General features: G+C 35.7%; 1 protein-coding gene across 4 annotated transcripts; it reads right to left on the bottom strand.

Annotated features, from left to right (window-relative positions):
• Window positions 1-2,388: 2,388 nt before the first annotated feature.
• Window positions 2,389-13,533, bottom strand: LOC130746124 (U-box domain-containing protein 33-like). 4 transcript variants are annotated; one of them, XM_057598661.1, is made up of 10 exons: window positions 13,518-13,533; window positions 11,108-11,469; window positions 7,895-8,016; window positions 7,675-7,796; window positions 7,013-7,117; window positions 5,971-6,304; window positions 5,699-5,839; window positions 5,065-5,595; window positions 3,831-4,595; window positions 2,389-2,887 (listed from the first exon to the last, which is right to left on the bottom strand). In XM_057598661.1, the coding sequence occupies exons 2-10, from the start codon at window positions 11,379-11,381 to the stop codon at window positions 2,705-2,707; spliced, it is 2,577 nt and encodes an 858-aa protein (XP_057454644.1). In that variant the 5' UTR covers window positions 11,382-11,469; window positions 13,518-13,533; the 3' UTR covers window positions 2,389-2,704. The 4 variants fall into 4 exon arrangements, with proteins under 4 accessions (XP_057454644.1, XP_057454643.1, XP_057454642.1 ...); XM_057598660.1 differs by lacking the exon at window positions 13,518-13,533 and adding an exon at window positions 13,241-13,441; XM_057598659.1 differs by lacking the exon at window positions 13,518-13,533 and adding an exon at window positions 12,016-12,509.
• Between the last annotated feature and the right edge of the window lie 1,751 nt (window positions 13,534-15,284).

Below are 15,284 nucleotides of genomic sequence, written 5' to 3'. Positions count from 1 at the left end.
ACTATAGAAGAATTCAAGGAATTTAAATATAGTTATCTTTGATTAGAGAAGAAGCCTTTTAGCTTATTGGCTTTGTGGATCTTATAAGAAACGAGGTTATGAAGGATACTACTGAGACAACTTTCTTCAATTAGGAGGAGGTTAAATCTTATTAAATTGTTTAAGGGAGAAAAATCTTAATAAGTTATGTCACCTGCAAATGCAAAAGGCCAAACATAACATGAGTTGGTAATGGGGAGCTGGACGATTGGCATTGAGAGTATATTAGTGGCATTATTAGAAGAAAATTCCCCTCTTAACATGGTTTCAATGATTCATGTTATTTTGTCAAAAAAATTGTTTGTTGTATTTAATTTAATAATTTGATTATTATATTGTTGTTTATATTTAAATTTTATTAATTTAATTATTTAATTATTATCAATATCAATAATACTATTAAAAGAGCAAAGGTTCAAAGGACCAAATGCTGAGATGTCATCTCCTCATGCATTCTACGCTCTCATGCATTCTTAGAATTAGTGGAATTCCACATGTCAAACTAACAGCCCTTCTCACATCTTCACTGTACATGTGGCATTTACCTAACTTTTCTGATTTTTTTCAAATAATGCTCTCTCCTTTCACCTAGGCTGTTGTTTCATCTCCCAAATTTCAAATTTTGAAACCATTCATCATTAAACCCTACTTGATTCAATTACTCCTCTTCAGTTTCCCAACATCTCTTTCTCGAGATTTTCTACCACCACCTCCCCTTTTCCCAATTGCCTGTGTGCATCCCCACTATTCTTTATAACTGGTTTTATATTTTTGAGACCCTTCTCCCCCTCATCTTCATATCAGAACCCTTCGTCCACCACCATCCCTCAACAACGGCATCGCCATCTGCCCGATTTTGACTCCCCTTCCCTCTTCTCTTTCACCGAGTCTCATTTTTCCAGTTGTGGTTGTGAATTGTTCTTTTACGTTTGTGTTTGAACTGAGATTCATCCTCCAAATAGTCTTTGTTGCACTGCCTTCTCCACCCGCGGCCGCCGCCAAGCTGTTGTTGCGGTTTTCTCCGGTGATATGTAATTTGTGAGTATTTTTTATTAACTGTTAGTTACCATTTAATATTTTTCGTTTGAATTCTAGGATTGATTTTTCTTTCCATTTGAATTCAAATTCTTGCACCATCTCTGGCGAGGTTGAGGGTGGACAAAGAAGCAAGGTTGATGACTCATTTGGATAGGTTAATGTGATCAGATTTTTAATTGTACTCAGTACTCACGATAAATCAAGGTTTAAACACTTTTCAACTGCCCCTAAGGATTTAGAGTGTCTATTTTAATTTGTCATTTTTTTGGCTTATGGAAAGCTGAAGGGTGAATCTTCATCTCCGATTATAGAGGAGTTTTCCCTGAGGAATAGCTTGGATCAACTAGACATCATTTTGCTAATTTATTATCAATTTTGTATATCATTCATTGCGACACTGTGTAGAACCTCAAATCCTTTTCATAATGGAGTTGTTCTTATTTGATGGTTTATTCAATTGAATACCATTGCATGATTTAATCTATACAGGTGTATGCTCTTCTATTCATGGAAATCGTTTAAATATTTTGGTCAATTGGTGTAAATTTATGTCGTTTTAAAAGTCGTCGTCATATTGTTGCGCGGATTTATACTTACTTATTTGTTTATAAAGTATGAATTGATTGATATATGCTCCCCCGTGCAACGCACGGGTGAAAAATCTAGTTGCTATACAAATATGATCATATATATATATATTTCAATGAGAAAATGGTAACCCATGTCATCCATCTACGAAAGATTTTGTATAATTAATACTTGACCTATTCGACATTAAAGAACAAGCCTATGATTTATACAGGCTTAATTATTGATTTATTATTATGTTGTCCTACGGTGGTCCTTCCACTTTCCACTTTGTTTGGCATTTGTGAAGGAAGCCGTGTGGGCCATGTTGATCTCATGAACCGGTTACTGTCTAAACATGTCTTCACTTTCATGTGCGCAGCAATTATTAAGTTCTATTATATTTACATAGAAATTAAAACAATAATTACTTTTAGAAGAATAAAATGAGATTGAATGAAATAGAAAACAAAATTATATTAATTTTAGAGCTTTATTCATATACAAGATAGTGTAAAAGATTTTTGCATTCTCAAAATGTTGTGTGTTTCATTTTGCTGCCGACATGATAATTATATTGGTGAATGATTTGTAAATACTTTATAAACAACCAAATGTCCCATATGCATGTCCTGACTCGTGGTACCCGTGATAGTAAATATAAAAGTCATACAGTAATTGAAGGACATATACTCTACAGCTTGCTCTGTAGCTGTTTGCAGAAGGACAGAAAGGAGAAACACATTATTCCACTTTAAAAATTCTAATTGAAACTATAGATAATTACACAACAAACTCTACTGCCATAAGTAGCTATGTACATCATACATGCTTCTCTTTTACATTAACTTAAGATAAATAAACACATGGGTAGATTGGGTACAACTAGAACCTATACAACAGGATGGCTATAAAATGTGGTTTCCATATTTTAAAGACCTGTAAAGAAACAAAACTGATAGAAGAAAACACTTGTAATAACAGCTTTCTCCTAGAAACTTAATGTAAACATGCAAGCTACAATTTAATCAAATGTTAAGAGAGAAAATGAGAAGCTTGATCAATGACTTTGAAGCCAGTCCTGGATTGCATAGCGGAGAGCATGGTTGGAAACAAGATTGTAATGTGTAAGCTTAGAACTTGTCCTTGGTGAAGTGTCATGACCGCTTTCCAGCCATCCTCGTATAGCTTCAGCTTCATAAGTGAAACCATCTGCAGCCACATGTGGATCTCGCATGACTTCCTGCAAAGTAGGAACATTATGAGGAGGAACTTTCCTAGATGATTTTTCTATTCAAAGCTCTATGATTCATTGATCCATGGATTTGGAAAATCTTTGCATGAATATGAAGCTTAAAAAGATATAAAATAAGATTGGGAGTTGGGAATAGCCAAGTATTAGCTAGTTCACTCAGTTTTTGAAATAAATGCAAGGTAAAATTTATTCACAACAAGCCAAGAGTATGTAGAACTTTCAAGGACAATTGACTACAGGGGTGCATTTCATTTGCTTGAATTGTTCATTGTTCCAAGATTAGTTGTAACAACATTCACTTTAACACTCTTTTCAACTCTCTTTTATGGGTCGAAATGCATGTGGGTCTCACCATTCTTTAAAGTGAGGGAGTCACTATAGAAGGTAAAGAAAGTCATCACAATTGTTGATTGACAAATAAGTGGTTGAGGTTGGGATCATATACTTGCACATTGTAATAAATTTATTAAATTGTGATGTTCTTTAAATCTCAACTACTTATCCTAAATCAATGGTTGTGGTGATTTACTTTATGCTCTAAAGTGTGGATTTGGCTCCTCTAAAGTGAGATGGTCACATTAGAAAGTAAGTCGTCATAATCATTAATAGTGAGTACCTACTTTGAAAAGTCAATAAAGAAACCCAATCAATGGTTGTGATGACTTACTTTGTACTCACTTTAGAGGAGCCGGACTCCTAAAGTGTCTCCCTCACTTTAGATGAGCTAAATCTAAATGACCATGATTGAGATTGTCATGGTATACTTACACATGCATAACAAATTACAATGTTCTTTAAATTGTAACCGTTAATTTCTCAATCAATGGTTGTGATAACTTTACCCTTGAAGCAACTCTCTCACTTTAGAGCAGTAAAATCTATCATTTTGAATGAACTCAAACTGAAAATGAAGATGGAAAGAGGTAGTCACCTGTAAGATAGGACAAATAAAATATGGAGGAGGCTGGCAGTGCCCTTGAGAACTTAGTTCAAAGGTGTGTGTGCCTCCACAAGATGCCCTCATTAGCTCCAGTGTCCTCCATACATCTGAATGAAGGTTTGGCCTGCTATTTCTGTTCATATCACAACACCTCAAAGCCAAGCAAGCCAACTTCTCAGCCTGCTCAAATGGCAAGTCTCCAGACAAAGGATCCAAGAGGGATTTCAACTTGCCAGCATGCAAAGCACATTGCACTTCTTTTATTATTCCCAAGGCTGGTCTCCCAGTAATCAACCTCAAAAGTATGATACCAAATGAATAAACATCTGATTTTTCAGTAAGTTCCCCTGAATTGAGGAATTCAGGATCCATGTACACAAAAGTTCCTTTTGGCATAGTTCTCCAAAACTCTGTGCTATTGTTACTAGAATCCTCTTGACAGGATAGTACGCGGCAGATCCCGAAGTCGCTGAGCTTACTAACAAGGTTTGCATCAAGGAGAATGTTGGAGGGTTTTAAGTCAGCATGCACTATGCTGTGAGGTTTACTAGAGTGGAGAAAAATGAGAGCAGAACATAGTTCTGTCGCAATGTTTATCCGAGTTTGCCACGATAATGCATGCGTGTTATCCTTGCAACAGAGACGATCTTCAAGGCTTCCATTGGGGAGATACTCATAGACAAGAGTCCATGATTCTGGGCAGGCTCCTATAAGTGTGATAAGATTTGGATGCCTTAACTTGCTCAATACTTCAACCTGATACAAAATCAAAAGTGGGGTCAAAACATATACTTGTTTCACACTTTCAGTGCAAATCTAGACAAGTTAAGATCAAATTCCGCCTCATAGCCTTACATATATTAACTTAATATATTACAACCAATTTAAGATATCTTAGAATTCGGGTTAGGCCTAAGTCTACCCCAAAAGTTAGGTCAAAGGTGAGGATTTCTCTACCATTTTTAAGGACTATTTTGGACATAAGCCTTGTCAATATGAGACCTTAACACATCCCTCATGCCAGGGATGGACATCTGGAGCGTTAACTTTGCAGAATTGGACATATGCAGGTAGCCCAATAAATAGGTCTAAGATTGATTCTGGTACTATCTTAGAATTTAGGGTAGATGTTTCAGATTATAATGTAACCAGCTATAAAAGATTACTGCAGACCAAAATAGGATGCTGTTGAAAATATCAAACAACACTCAAACCATTGATCTACCTCCTGTTGGAACTCTGAGGGTCCTTGTGTGCTGTTGGGGTTCAACATTTTGATAGCCACCTCAGTGTGACGCAGGATACCTCTGAATATACTTCCATATCCACCTTCACCAATCTTCATGGATGGATTGAAGTTACCTGTTGCTTCTACAATCTCTGAGAAAGAGAATTCAGAGAAGAGTGGAAGCACATGATGTGTGCTTGAGGCCTCTCCTTGTTCTTTTTTAAAATTTTCAGCCTCTCTCAAAGCATTATCGCGCTGAATTTGCAAATCATCTCGTTCATTCTTGCAGTTTTGTAACAGATCCACAGCAGACATAATCTTCTGCTCCAAATCCTTCATGGTAAGTTCAGTTGATGTAATTTGATTCCGTAGTGATGTCTTCTGATCTCGAGCAAGTTGGAGCTCCTTATTAACTTTGTCCCTTTGGCTAATCATGTTATCAATTTCTGCTTTTGCATTGTCTAGTTCTTCCTCTGCCTCTTTCCTTTGTTTCAGCTCTTCTTTATACATGATTTCAGTGGCTTTAGTCTGTAAATTGAATGGTTCAAATATTTGCATGAAACCACATTAAAATATATTAGAAGATGCAAGGTCAAGAACCTTTACATTAAAAGCTGAGAAGAACAATTACCCTGCGTATAGCATCAATGGCAAATTTTTCAGCTTTCCCACGCCTAAGAGCTTCTTGATACACATCACACCTAGCATTCTCAGCCTCAGACATTGCCTGCTCTAGTTGATCATAAAGAGTATCATTCATTCCACCATCCTGCTAGTGTTCACAATGTTCAATAAATCAAATTAAGTGTTACATATCATAAATTCAATTGCAAAAACTCAATAAAAAACGGATCAAGATTTTCTATCGCCAAATGACTCGAACATTAGGAAGTATGTAAGTACCAGCACACTAGGAGGCGATGAATGATGGAGATCCTCTTTAATACTAGAAAGTCCCCTCAAACTCAATTCCAATACATTTTCACTTCCATCATTAATCAAATTTGGGCTCATTACTGAACCACTCTGAGAGCACGGTGAGAAAACAGATGCAATGCTCTTTCCATGTCCATCATTGGTGGAGCTTGCTCTGCGAAATAACACTTGATCTTTCACACTTTTCCCAAAGGAAACAGAATGAGATCTAAAGTGAGTTAAAAGCCCAACTTCAGTGTTTGGCATTTGCTGCACCAAAGGAGATGTGACCCCTACATTTCCTCCACTCAAACTGCGATCCCTGATTTGATGTGGTACTCAGTTCAGTACCCAAGATAATATAACCAAGTGCAATGATAATACTGTGGCAGAGTGCAGAAAATCATACAAATTCAAAGAAAACTCAAAAAAATATAGCTTTATGAAATTATTATTGAGCTTAGTGCCCTAAGGACACAATCAAGCTTCCTCCAGAACTACATATATCTTCATGTTACTCTATCTACTTGACCCAATTCTACCCCAAAAGCTAATTTACTTAGAGATGAGAATTAACCCTACCCTTTATAATGACTTCTTTGATCATAGCTCTAGTATATGTGAGAACTTAACACACCCATAATGCCCAGAGTTGAATATATGAAGCGTGGAGATTGCAGACTTGATATTTAGAGAAATGCTCCTAGCCCATCATGAGATATCCACGGGGCTAGATTGACTTCATTAAGCTGATACCGAATTAGTAAATTGAGATAAATCAAGAAGAGGAAGGATGAGAGATTAATTCTCAAGAGAAAAAGTAAACCAAGGAGGTTGCACAATATTCAAAGATACACAATGGAATGATACAATACCAATTTCTACTGCAAGCACACACACTAATAGCATATAACCAACTTCAATTTTGTATAACCAACTCAAACTAAGCTCTAACTAAACTAAGAATATGATAACTAAGTAAGCATCCCTAGTCATATGAGAAAAGATCAGTAACCAAAAAATAACCTACCTTGTGTAGATAAGGTATCCTTTGCAAATGAATTGTATACGACAAGAAGCTGGAGCTTGTTCCTTTACATAGATAGCTTTCTTAGATCTGAGGTCTGTCATTCTCCTGCAATATCATGTAAGTGGTGCTCAGTGAAAACACTTTGTTGACTTCACCATAGCTAACATGGAATTGTAAATTATTCAAGCAACAAATGGTTTAGTCGAGAAGTCTCACATTGACTAAAGATATGACCAAAATAATCTTTATAAAGGGTAGAACAACTCTCACTCTCAAAGCTAGCTTTTAGGGTAGAGTTAGGTTTAACCCAAATTTTAAGATGGCATCAGAGTATATCCTAAAGTCGTTTATTGAGACCACCTATATATAGGTCATCTGCAGATGTTCATTCCTGGAAATCCCATGCTCTAGATGTCCACCTCTAGGCATGAGTGAGTCTGTTGAGAAGTCTCACATGGACAAGAGATATGGCTATAATAGTCCTCATAAATGGAAGAGCAACCCTCACCCTTAAGCTAGTTTTTATGATAGAATCAGGCCTAGACTAAATTATAAGATCATTAATTAGAATTTATGAAATAAAGCACAGTCCAACTTAAGTTACATGAAACATATACTATGGCATAAATAATGTGTTTTGCCTCTGGGGGCTTCTTAATTACCTTGAATGGTACTTGTCTGAAGCTGCTCCCATTACAAGCTTTTGTATGTTATAAGTGGAGATGAGTTCTACAATTCCTTTTTCAATACAATTCATTTCAATGTGTAGTTTCTCTGCCCGCACCTACACAAAAAAAGAAAAATCAGTAAAAAAATCATGCAACTTTTGAAATTAATTCTGCACTTACATGCATGCATGTACAGGGTTAGGAGAATAATTACCCCCATCCTTTGACAGATAAGAAGATAAGCATCCAGAGTTTTATGCATGTCTTGCCTTTCAACTTCGCGGTAAGCTTCAACTTCCTGCTCTTTCAATGCACTTGCTGGAAATTTAGCACCCACTGTAAAAAACCAAATTAACACGCCCATATCAGAAAATGATGAAAATTGTGTAAGCATTTTCAAGAATTATGCAGCACCAGATAATAAAATAATGTCGTAAGATAATATTTTGTACTTTGATTTTACCGTTGTTTAATTTTGTTATATTTTTTAAAATTTCGTTATGATCAAATATTTTCAATTGTTTTACCTTCACATTTGTTAATATTTTCAATTGTTTTTATATATTATAGCCTCAAATTAGTTTATTTTAGGGTTAATTACACTTTTAGACCGCTTACTCTTAACTACGTTGATTTAAGTCTCCCCCTACCCAATCGATATATCCCCTAACTCCTACCACTTAAGCTATCCTACGGGGATAGTCTCTTATTTTTATCATGCATATTTAGTCTCACGACTTTTTAATTGTTGTAAATCAAATTCTTCTATCATCATTATTCTACTTAAATTATCGCTTTCAAAAATAAATCTTTCCATGTTCAATAATTTAATCATTTTAGGCGTTATTCTGATCAAAATAATAAATTTCATTCAAAAATAAAAACAATATGTTTTTGTTCCCAAATTTGTTACACTTACACCAAGTAAAAAAAAAAAGGCACAAATGAAAAAGAATGAGATATATGATAGATAATGTGATACAAAATAAGAAAAAGATAGTGAGTGTAAATAAAATGGAAGAGAAAGATGAGTGTCAATGAATCAAAACTAAATTTTAAAATCACAAATTTTCACCTCTATAACCTAATCTCATATCCTAAAAATATTTTAAAATTGTCAAAATGTAACTAACTTTTTATTTTTAAACTTATAATTCTATCATATGTCAAATTCATCATAAGTAAAATAGTTGAAAAGAAAATGAAGATGTTTGAAAAAATGAAGATTTAATGATTTTATGTATATTAAATTTAAAGGAGGTGCCAAAATTGCTTAATTTTAAAGATTTTATGCATACATAAGCCTTTATTTTAATTTTTCTTGAATATCAAAAGTTGTCTTTTGTTTTCAAAATATCTATTGCTTTTAAAATAGAGTACTATTTCAAAGTATTAATCTTTTTTGTTGAAACAAAACAAAGTTGCACATGAAATAGATTTAGGAGGCTACAATAGTTTATAGCCTTAAGTTTTCTAGGTTCAATTGTTTTAAGATTTTAGACCACACTCCACATTCACACGTAGCTCATACTCTCATTTATACTATAAGTATATTTTGGGTTCGCGCTTCCAAATTTTCAACAAGGTGTATTATGGTAGCGTTTGGCCCGACTTTTTTTTAACTTAAAAGTTACTTTAAAGCTAAAGATAAAAATAAGAGCTTTAAATATAAGGTTAAAGTTGTTTGGTAATTTTCATATTTTTCCACCTTAAATAACATGTGCTATTCACACGTACTCATCTAAACATTTTGTCAAACACTTGACTTGCGCTTTTATATACATGATCAAACCTTCACAAAGCTTCACGACACTTTTGCCCACAAGTATTATACAGATCAAACACAATGGTCAAAGCAAATCTAAAGGAAGCAATTTTGCAATTTAAAAAAGTTTTCATCCACTCAAGTGACTCAATCCATCTTTCCAGACATGGTCATTTCCCTGTTGAAAACACCAAAATTAACCCTTCCATAACACTTTGAAATTGATTTCGTCAACAATATCAGTAAAAATCAAAATAGAAACAAAAATTTGTGAAGAAGGAAAGGGTCTTGTTCCTGTCAATTTTTTTTTTAAATACCATGTCTTGGCCTGTGACCACCATGACAGAGTTCATCCTCCTTTTCAAACCATCACTTCCAAGTTTCATCCTTCTTTCTATTCGACCAGTTAGCGGATGCCCTTTGATAGCATGTAATGGTGAAGAACGAAGTTTGATGATTAGTGACTTAGCGATCCACACAATAGATGCATGAAATAAAATTTAGCCTTTTCAAAAAAGCTCCTATTGATAGCCTTGGCTTATAAGTTACTTTTCTTCATTTTCTTTGTAAAATTTAAGGAGCTTATTTTTTAAGGAGCTTATGTTAAAATCTGTTTGGCCCAACTTTACCTTAAAAGTGACTTTTAAGTCAGAAATAAGCTGGGCCAAACACTACCTATAGTTCGATCAAGTTTAAATGACATGTTATTATAAAAAAAAATCCAAAAAAAAATAGTAAAAACATAGTTAAAAAAGAAAATGAATGTGCTAAATGAAAAAGAAAACTATCAACTTAAATCAACATGAGAATCAAGTTCAAGACAAAAAAAAAATAGCTCACATGGATGACTCTAAGGTTAGACTTAAGTACAAATTTAGGCAATAACAAGTCAAACTCAGACTAATCAAGTCTCACATGGAATTAATGAAGGGGACCGTAATAGTTTATGAGTTTAATGGATATGTACTGTCAGTGTAAATAAGTTTTACACTGTCATCCAATGATTGTATGCCACATGGGATAAATACTTATATTCTTCATTTATTTCAATTAAATTACAATTATAATTTCTGATGTGGCGGAAAACAATTGAATGTCTGTGTAAAAAAAGTTTACACTGACGGTGTATCTTCCCTTTTCTCATAGTTTATAGCCTTTAGTGTTCTATGTCCAATTATCTTAAATTTTTTGAACCAGGCACTACACTCACATATAATCCACACACTCACCCCAACCTACATGTGTGAGTTCACTCTTCCATAGTTCCATGTCCAACACTTTAAATACCACACGTTTCTTCTCTGGCTTTAAAGTTTTAATTTCAATTTATTTGAATTAATTATACATTTTAATTAATACTAAGGTATATGTAGGGAGTGTATCAAGTGAGAGCAATATTTATTGTGAGAGATGAGAGAATCAAATCGTGACCATTAAATCTAACATGAATGATCAAGATTAAAACATAAAGTCACATGACTTTTTAAAAAAATCACATGATCATTAAATGACATTAAATCTCAACCATTCATTTATAATTATATGGTCACGATTTAATGCTCTCATCTCTCACAATAAAAATTACTCTCAGTTGATACGCCTCAAGTATATGTATATCCATATAGAGAGATCAGAGGTATATATATGCTGTTGCGAACTTACTGTCACTGATGGGGATCATATGTGATGGCACGTGAACGTGAAGGATGCAAATTTTCTTTCCTCCAGAGTTCTGTATTGCCCATATAAGATTTAGTCTGCTATCTTTCACATCTTTTGCCACAGCAACATAGATTGTGTCATTAACAACACTTTGATTAGGCTCTTCTATAATTTCTCTCCTTGTGGTCAACATTCTAGGAAGCCTAAAATCACCAAGTGAGTTCCCGGAAATGATCCCTTGTGGAGTTGCTAGCACATGACTTACCACAGCCATTATAATTAGTTAGTTAGTTACTCTCTCTTCAAATACTGGATTTCTTTCACCTTTGAACACATTTTCCCTCCTAAAGCAGCAATACCTCCTGTGTAGAGTCAAGTTAAACAGAAGCTCAATCAGAAACTCAAAACTACATAAATGCCAAGTAAATATTTAAATAATATCACTTATTTAGTACATATAAGTAGAGAGACAGACTACATATAATATATAATTTCAATATGAAAGAACATGAAAAAAATTATCATGATTCCAAAATGACCCAATTCAGCTTTCTCTCTCTTCTATCTAGAACATAAGAGCAACTCCAACGCTGGTTTCTTAACCAGGTTGGAGTTGTTAAGAAACCAAGGGCCAGTTTCTTACCCATTGGAGCAGGGTTCCTTAAGGTTCCTTAGCTAAGGAAAAGTGGGCAGAGTTGCTTCTGCAAGCAACTCTGCTTTATCAGTTTCTTAATTAAAATAACATACTTTCTCTCACATTCACTTCCAACAGATTTCAGAGGGAAGAAATAGTAGAAACAGATTGCATGAACTACCTACAATTTTATTCAAACAATAAAAATAGAAAATAATTACAAAGCTTCAGAAGATTAAATTTTTACAAAGAAAAATGAAAAAAAAAAAATTACAGAAGCTGAAGGGTGTAAAGGAAAGCTTGATCCGGTTGTTTTTCTCCGATCTGGTGGCGGTGGCGGAGGGTGGAAGGCCTGCATGTCTCCGATCCAGTGCTTGAGGGGCGATTTGGGTCCGGATTGAAGCTTTGATGGCGGCTGGGGTAAGTTTTGGTTGCGGTGGTGGGTGTTTGGTGGCGATGAGGAGACGGTGAGGCGGGTTTGGTGGCGGTGAAGGTTGTTTGGTGGCGGGTGAGTGGCGGTGAGGTGGTTTTGGTTGTGGTTGTGGGTGTTTGGTGGCGGAGAGGTGGGTTTTGTTTGAGGTTGTGGGTGTTTGGTGGCGGTGAGGAGGCGGTGAGGTGGCGGGTCGAAGGAGGTGAGGAGTTGGCTGTGAGGAAGAAGAGAAGAGGAAGAAGAAAAGAAGAGCAGAGGAAGAGCAGAGGAAGAAGAAAAGAAGAGCAGAGGAAGAAGAAAGGGGAAACGGCTAGGGTTAATGAGGGAGGGAGTGATAAGGGAGTATTTATAGTGGATGACCGGGTTAGCCGGTCATCCAACCGTTTGGGACCGGTCCAGCCGGTCAAGACCGGCTGGACCCGGTTTTCTGCCCGTTTGGGCTTTTTTTTTTTTAAATTTTTTTGAATTTACCGGTTTGACCGGTTTTATTAAGTAAATTTAAATTAAATTTGTATAAATATTAATTAAATTATTTTTTAATTGATTTAGTATTAAATTTTAAATCTAAATTGTGTGAAAATAAATATTATTAATTTATGTTGTATGGTGGGACACGGGTGGGACCCTTCAAATAGTAATTTAAGAAACCATGGGTTGGAGCAAAATCTGGTTCAGTTCCTTAGGAGTTTCTTAAGTCTGATGTGGCAGTACGGGCCCACAGGAATAGTGCAGAATAGTGCTGAATAGTGTGTTAAGAAACCAGATAAGGAACCAAGGGTTGGAGTTGCTCTAACAAAATCTCTTCAACCCAATTACCAAAAACCAAAACAGACAAAAGAAGAAAAAAAAATCAAACACAAAAACAATTCAATAATTCCAATTTGCTCTAATTTCATCAAAATCTTGCTCCTGCTTCATTTAAGAGAAATTTGTAAAACAAAATTTCCTTATGCTAAAATGGAATTCCATTCAATCCAATAAAAAACAAAGGACAAAATCCTAGAATTTGCACAAACCCACAGATCCAACATAGGAGACTCAAAGGCAAAGCTGTCTCTGTCTGACTCACCTCACAGAAAATCATGAAGATGTTCCAAGGACAGTGGAAAGTGCATGGAAAGCCATGATACAAAAGTGGTAAAATGAAAAAGGATATAATGGAGCCTTCTTTCTTCAGGTCTACATGTAAAGGGATTTTTTTTATCTTTTAGAGGAATGGAAGAGAAGGACCTTGTCTTGAGCTCATATTGATGTTGGTGTAGTGAATAAACTACAAATAGAAGAGACAACGAACTAGTATTTAATAAGACAGAGGATCCTGTGGAATTACATAAACAACCCCGTACCTGTGGTTGGTTTAGCTCCATTTGGCCAAAATTGTGACAAGTTTTGTCTAATTCTCCGTCTTCACTTTGTCCCCTCTGCCCCCCCTGCACATGAAGCTTCCGAGAAGGAGTATCTCAGCAACAGATTACTTGTTAATTCTTAATAAGTTGTTTTTGTTCTAAATATATATTGATGCCTCATCATCTGATTTGATTAGAGTTAGACGTAGAATACATGAGCTAGACTGTATTTTAAGGTTATACTTTGTACTATATTTTACTTCACTCTTAACCTAATATTACACATATGGGAAAAGGGTGTACTTAAGTACTTTGCATGATATCTCATTACATTATTTATGTGTATCTTGCTCCTCCTTCTCATCTCTTTATCTACTTGATTACTTCGTATCCATATATAACACATTATCAGCACGATAGTTCTCACAATAAGAAAAACGCGAATTAGCGTCGATTAACAAGACAAAAGTTGATGCTAAAGCCGATTTAGCATCAACTTAGTGTCGGCACCAGGGCTAGCATTAAACAGCTAGAAGCTAATACTTAACGTCGATCACGAGAGTTGACGCTACATTTAGCAGCGGTTCAACCGACTTAAGTTGACGCAACACATTGATTGTCATTACCGACCCTAAACCGTAATTATTAGTGTACCAGCCGTATAGACCAAAAATACTATTACACTAGCCGACACTAGCGTTCCAATTATTTTCACCACAACAACATCAAAAATTATGTTCGAAATGATAACTTTCAAAATTCAACTCTTGTTTGCTTTTCACTTGTTTCACGAGGTGAACACGTACTTAAACTCTTTTGGAAGTGTTCAATAGAGTCTTTTCCTGAGTGTTGTTGAACTCGCTCGCAACTGAACTCTAGTGTTGGTTGGAGACTATTTTGGTCAGAACCGCCCGCGTCGAGTATCAAATTGGGGGAGGGGGGTTCCCTTGTGATCAAGATTATGATATGTATGACCTTTTCCTAGGATGGAGTCCTTAGAGGACTGCTCCAGCCAAGTGTTGGCGGGGAACCTCCAAGCAAGTAAGGAATCTCTCATTTGAGTTAGCAGCTCAAAGTGATCCCCTTTCTGAGCGTTGCACTTGAGACGTTGGCCCGATCTAATTAGGTAGAGCCTTTGAGTCGTTGGTTGAAGCATGAGCCCTTTAGCTATGTTATCCACTAAGGTTGCACACATTCTAGTAACATGAAATGTCTTTCCCTTAAAGAGGTTGAAGCCAATAAACCCCCATGCTTGTGACCTCAGGCACCTTGTATGTACCTTCCCATTTGGGTGCTAGCTTTCCACGTATGGCGCCATGACCTCCGACAATCGGCTTTGCAAAGCAGAAAGTCGCCAAGGGTGAATTATCGCACAATTACCCTGGCATTGTACCTTGAAGTTATCTTTTTTTTGGTGGCCACTTCTCCCATATGGTTATTATTCTTTGCTCATCCATCAAGTCCAAGTTCAAGACTATGGCATGGTGTTGTCTGAGTTAGGAAATGACTCGTTCCTCCAAGATGGCCCGTTGATCTTGGTCGGGGAGTAAGTAGGCAAGACAATCCATCACGGGCCCGTGGCATGGTCCGTCAAAGGTTTGGCCTAGCCTAACTCTTTTAATAAAAAGGTCCGGCTTATAGTTTTTAAAAGGCACGATTAACTAAAAGGGTAGGTTGAGGCTATCAAGAAAATATATTTGGCCTGATAGGTTAGTATGTTTACATAATATTATTCTTTATTAATAATATAAATAAATGAAAGCGCAT

This window comes from Lotus japonicus, chromosome 3 (genome assembly GCF_012489685.1).
Source record: "Lotus japonicus ecotype B-129 chromosome 3, LjGifu_v1.2".
Lineage (NCBI taxonomy): Eukaryota > Viridiplantae > Streptophyta > Magnoliopsida > Fabales > Fabaceae > Lotus > Lotus japonicus.
The sequence above is the reverse complement of the archived record's forward strand: the minus strand, read 5'-3'. Positions and strand labels throughout refer to the sequence as shown.

Excerpts from the sequence above, each read along its gene's own strand:
- LOC130746124 (XM_057598661.1), bottom strand. The coding sequence starts at position 11,381 with ATGGCTGTGGTAAGTCATGTGCTAGCAACTCCACAAGGGATCATTTCC. Across the intron at positions 7,797-7,894 it reads TTATCTGTCAAAGGATGGGG|GTGCGGGCAGAGAAACTACA; the intron begins GTAATTATTCTC and ends TTTTTTGTGTAG. Across the intron at positions 5,596-5,698 it reads CCATTGATGCTATACGCAGG|ACTAAAGCCACTGAAATCAT; the intron begins GTAATTGTTCTT and ends TTCAATTTACAG.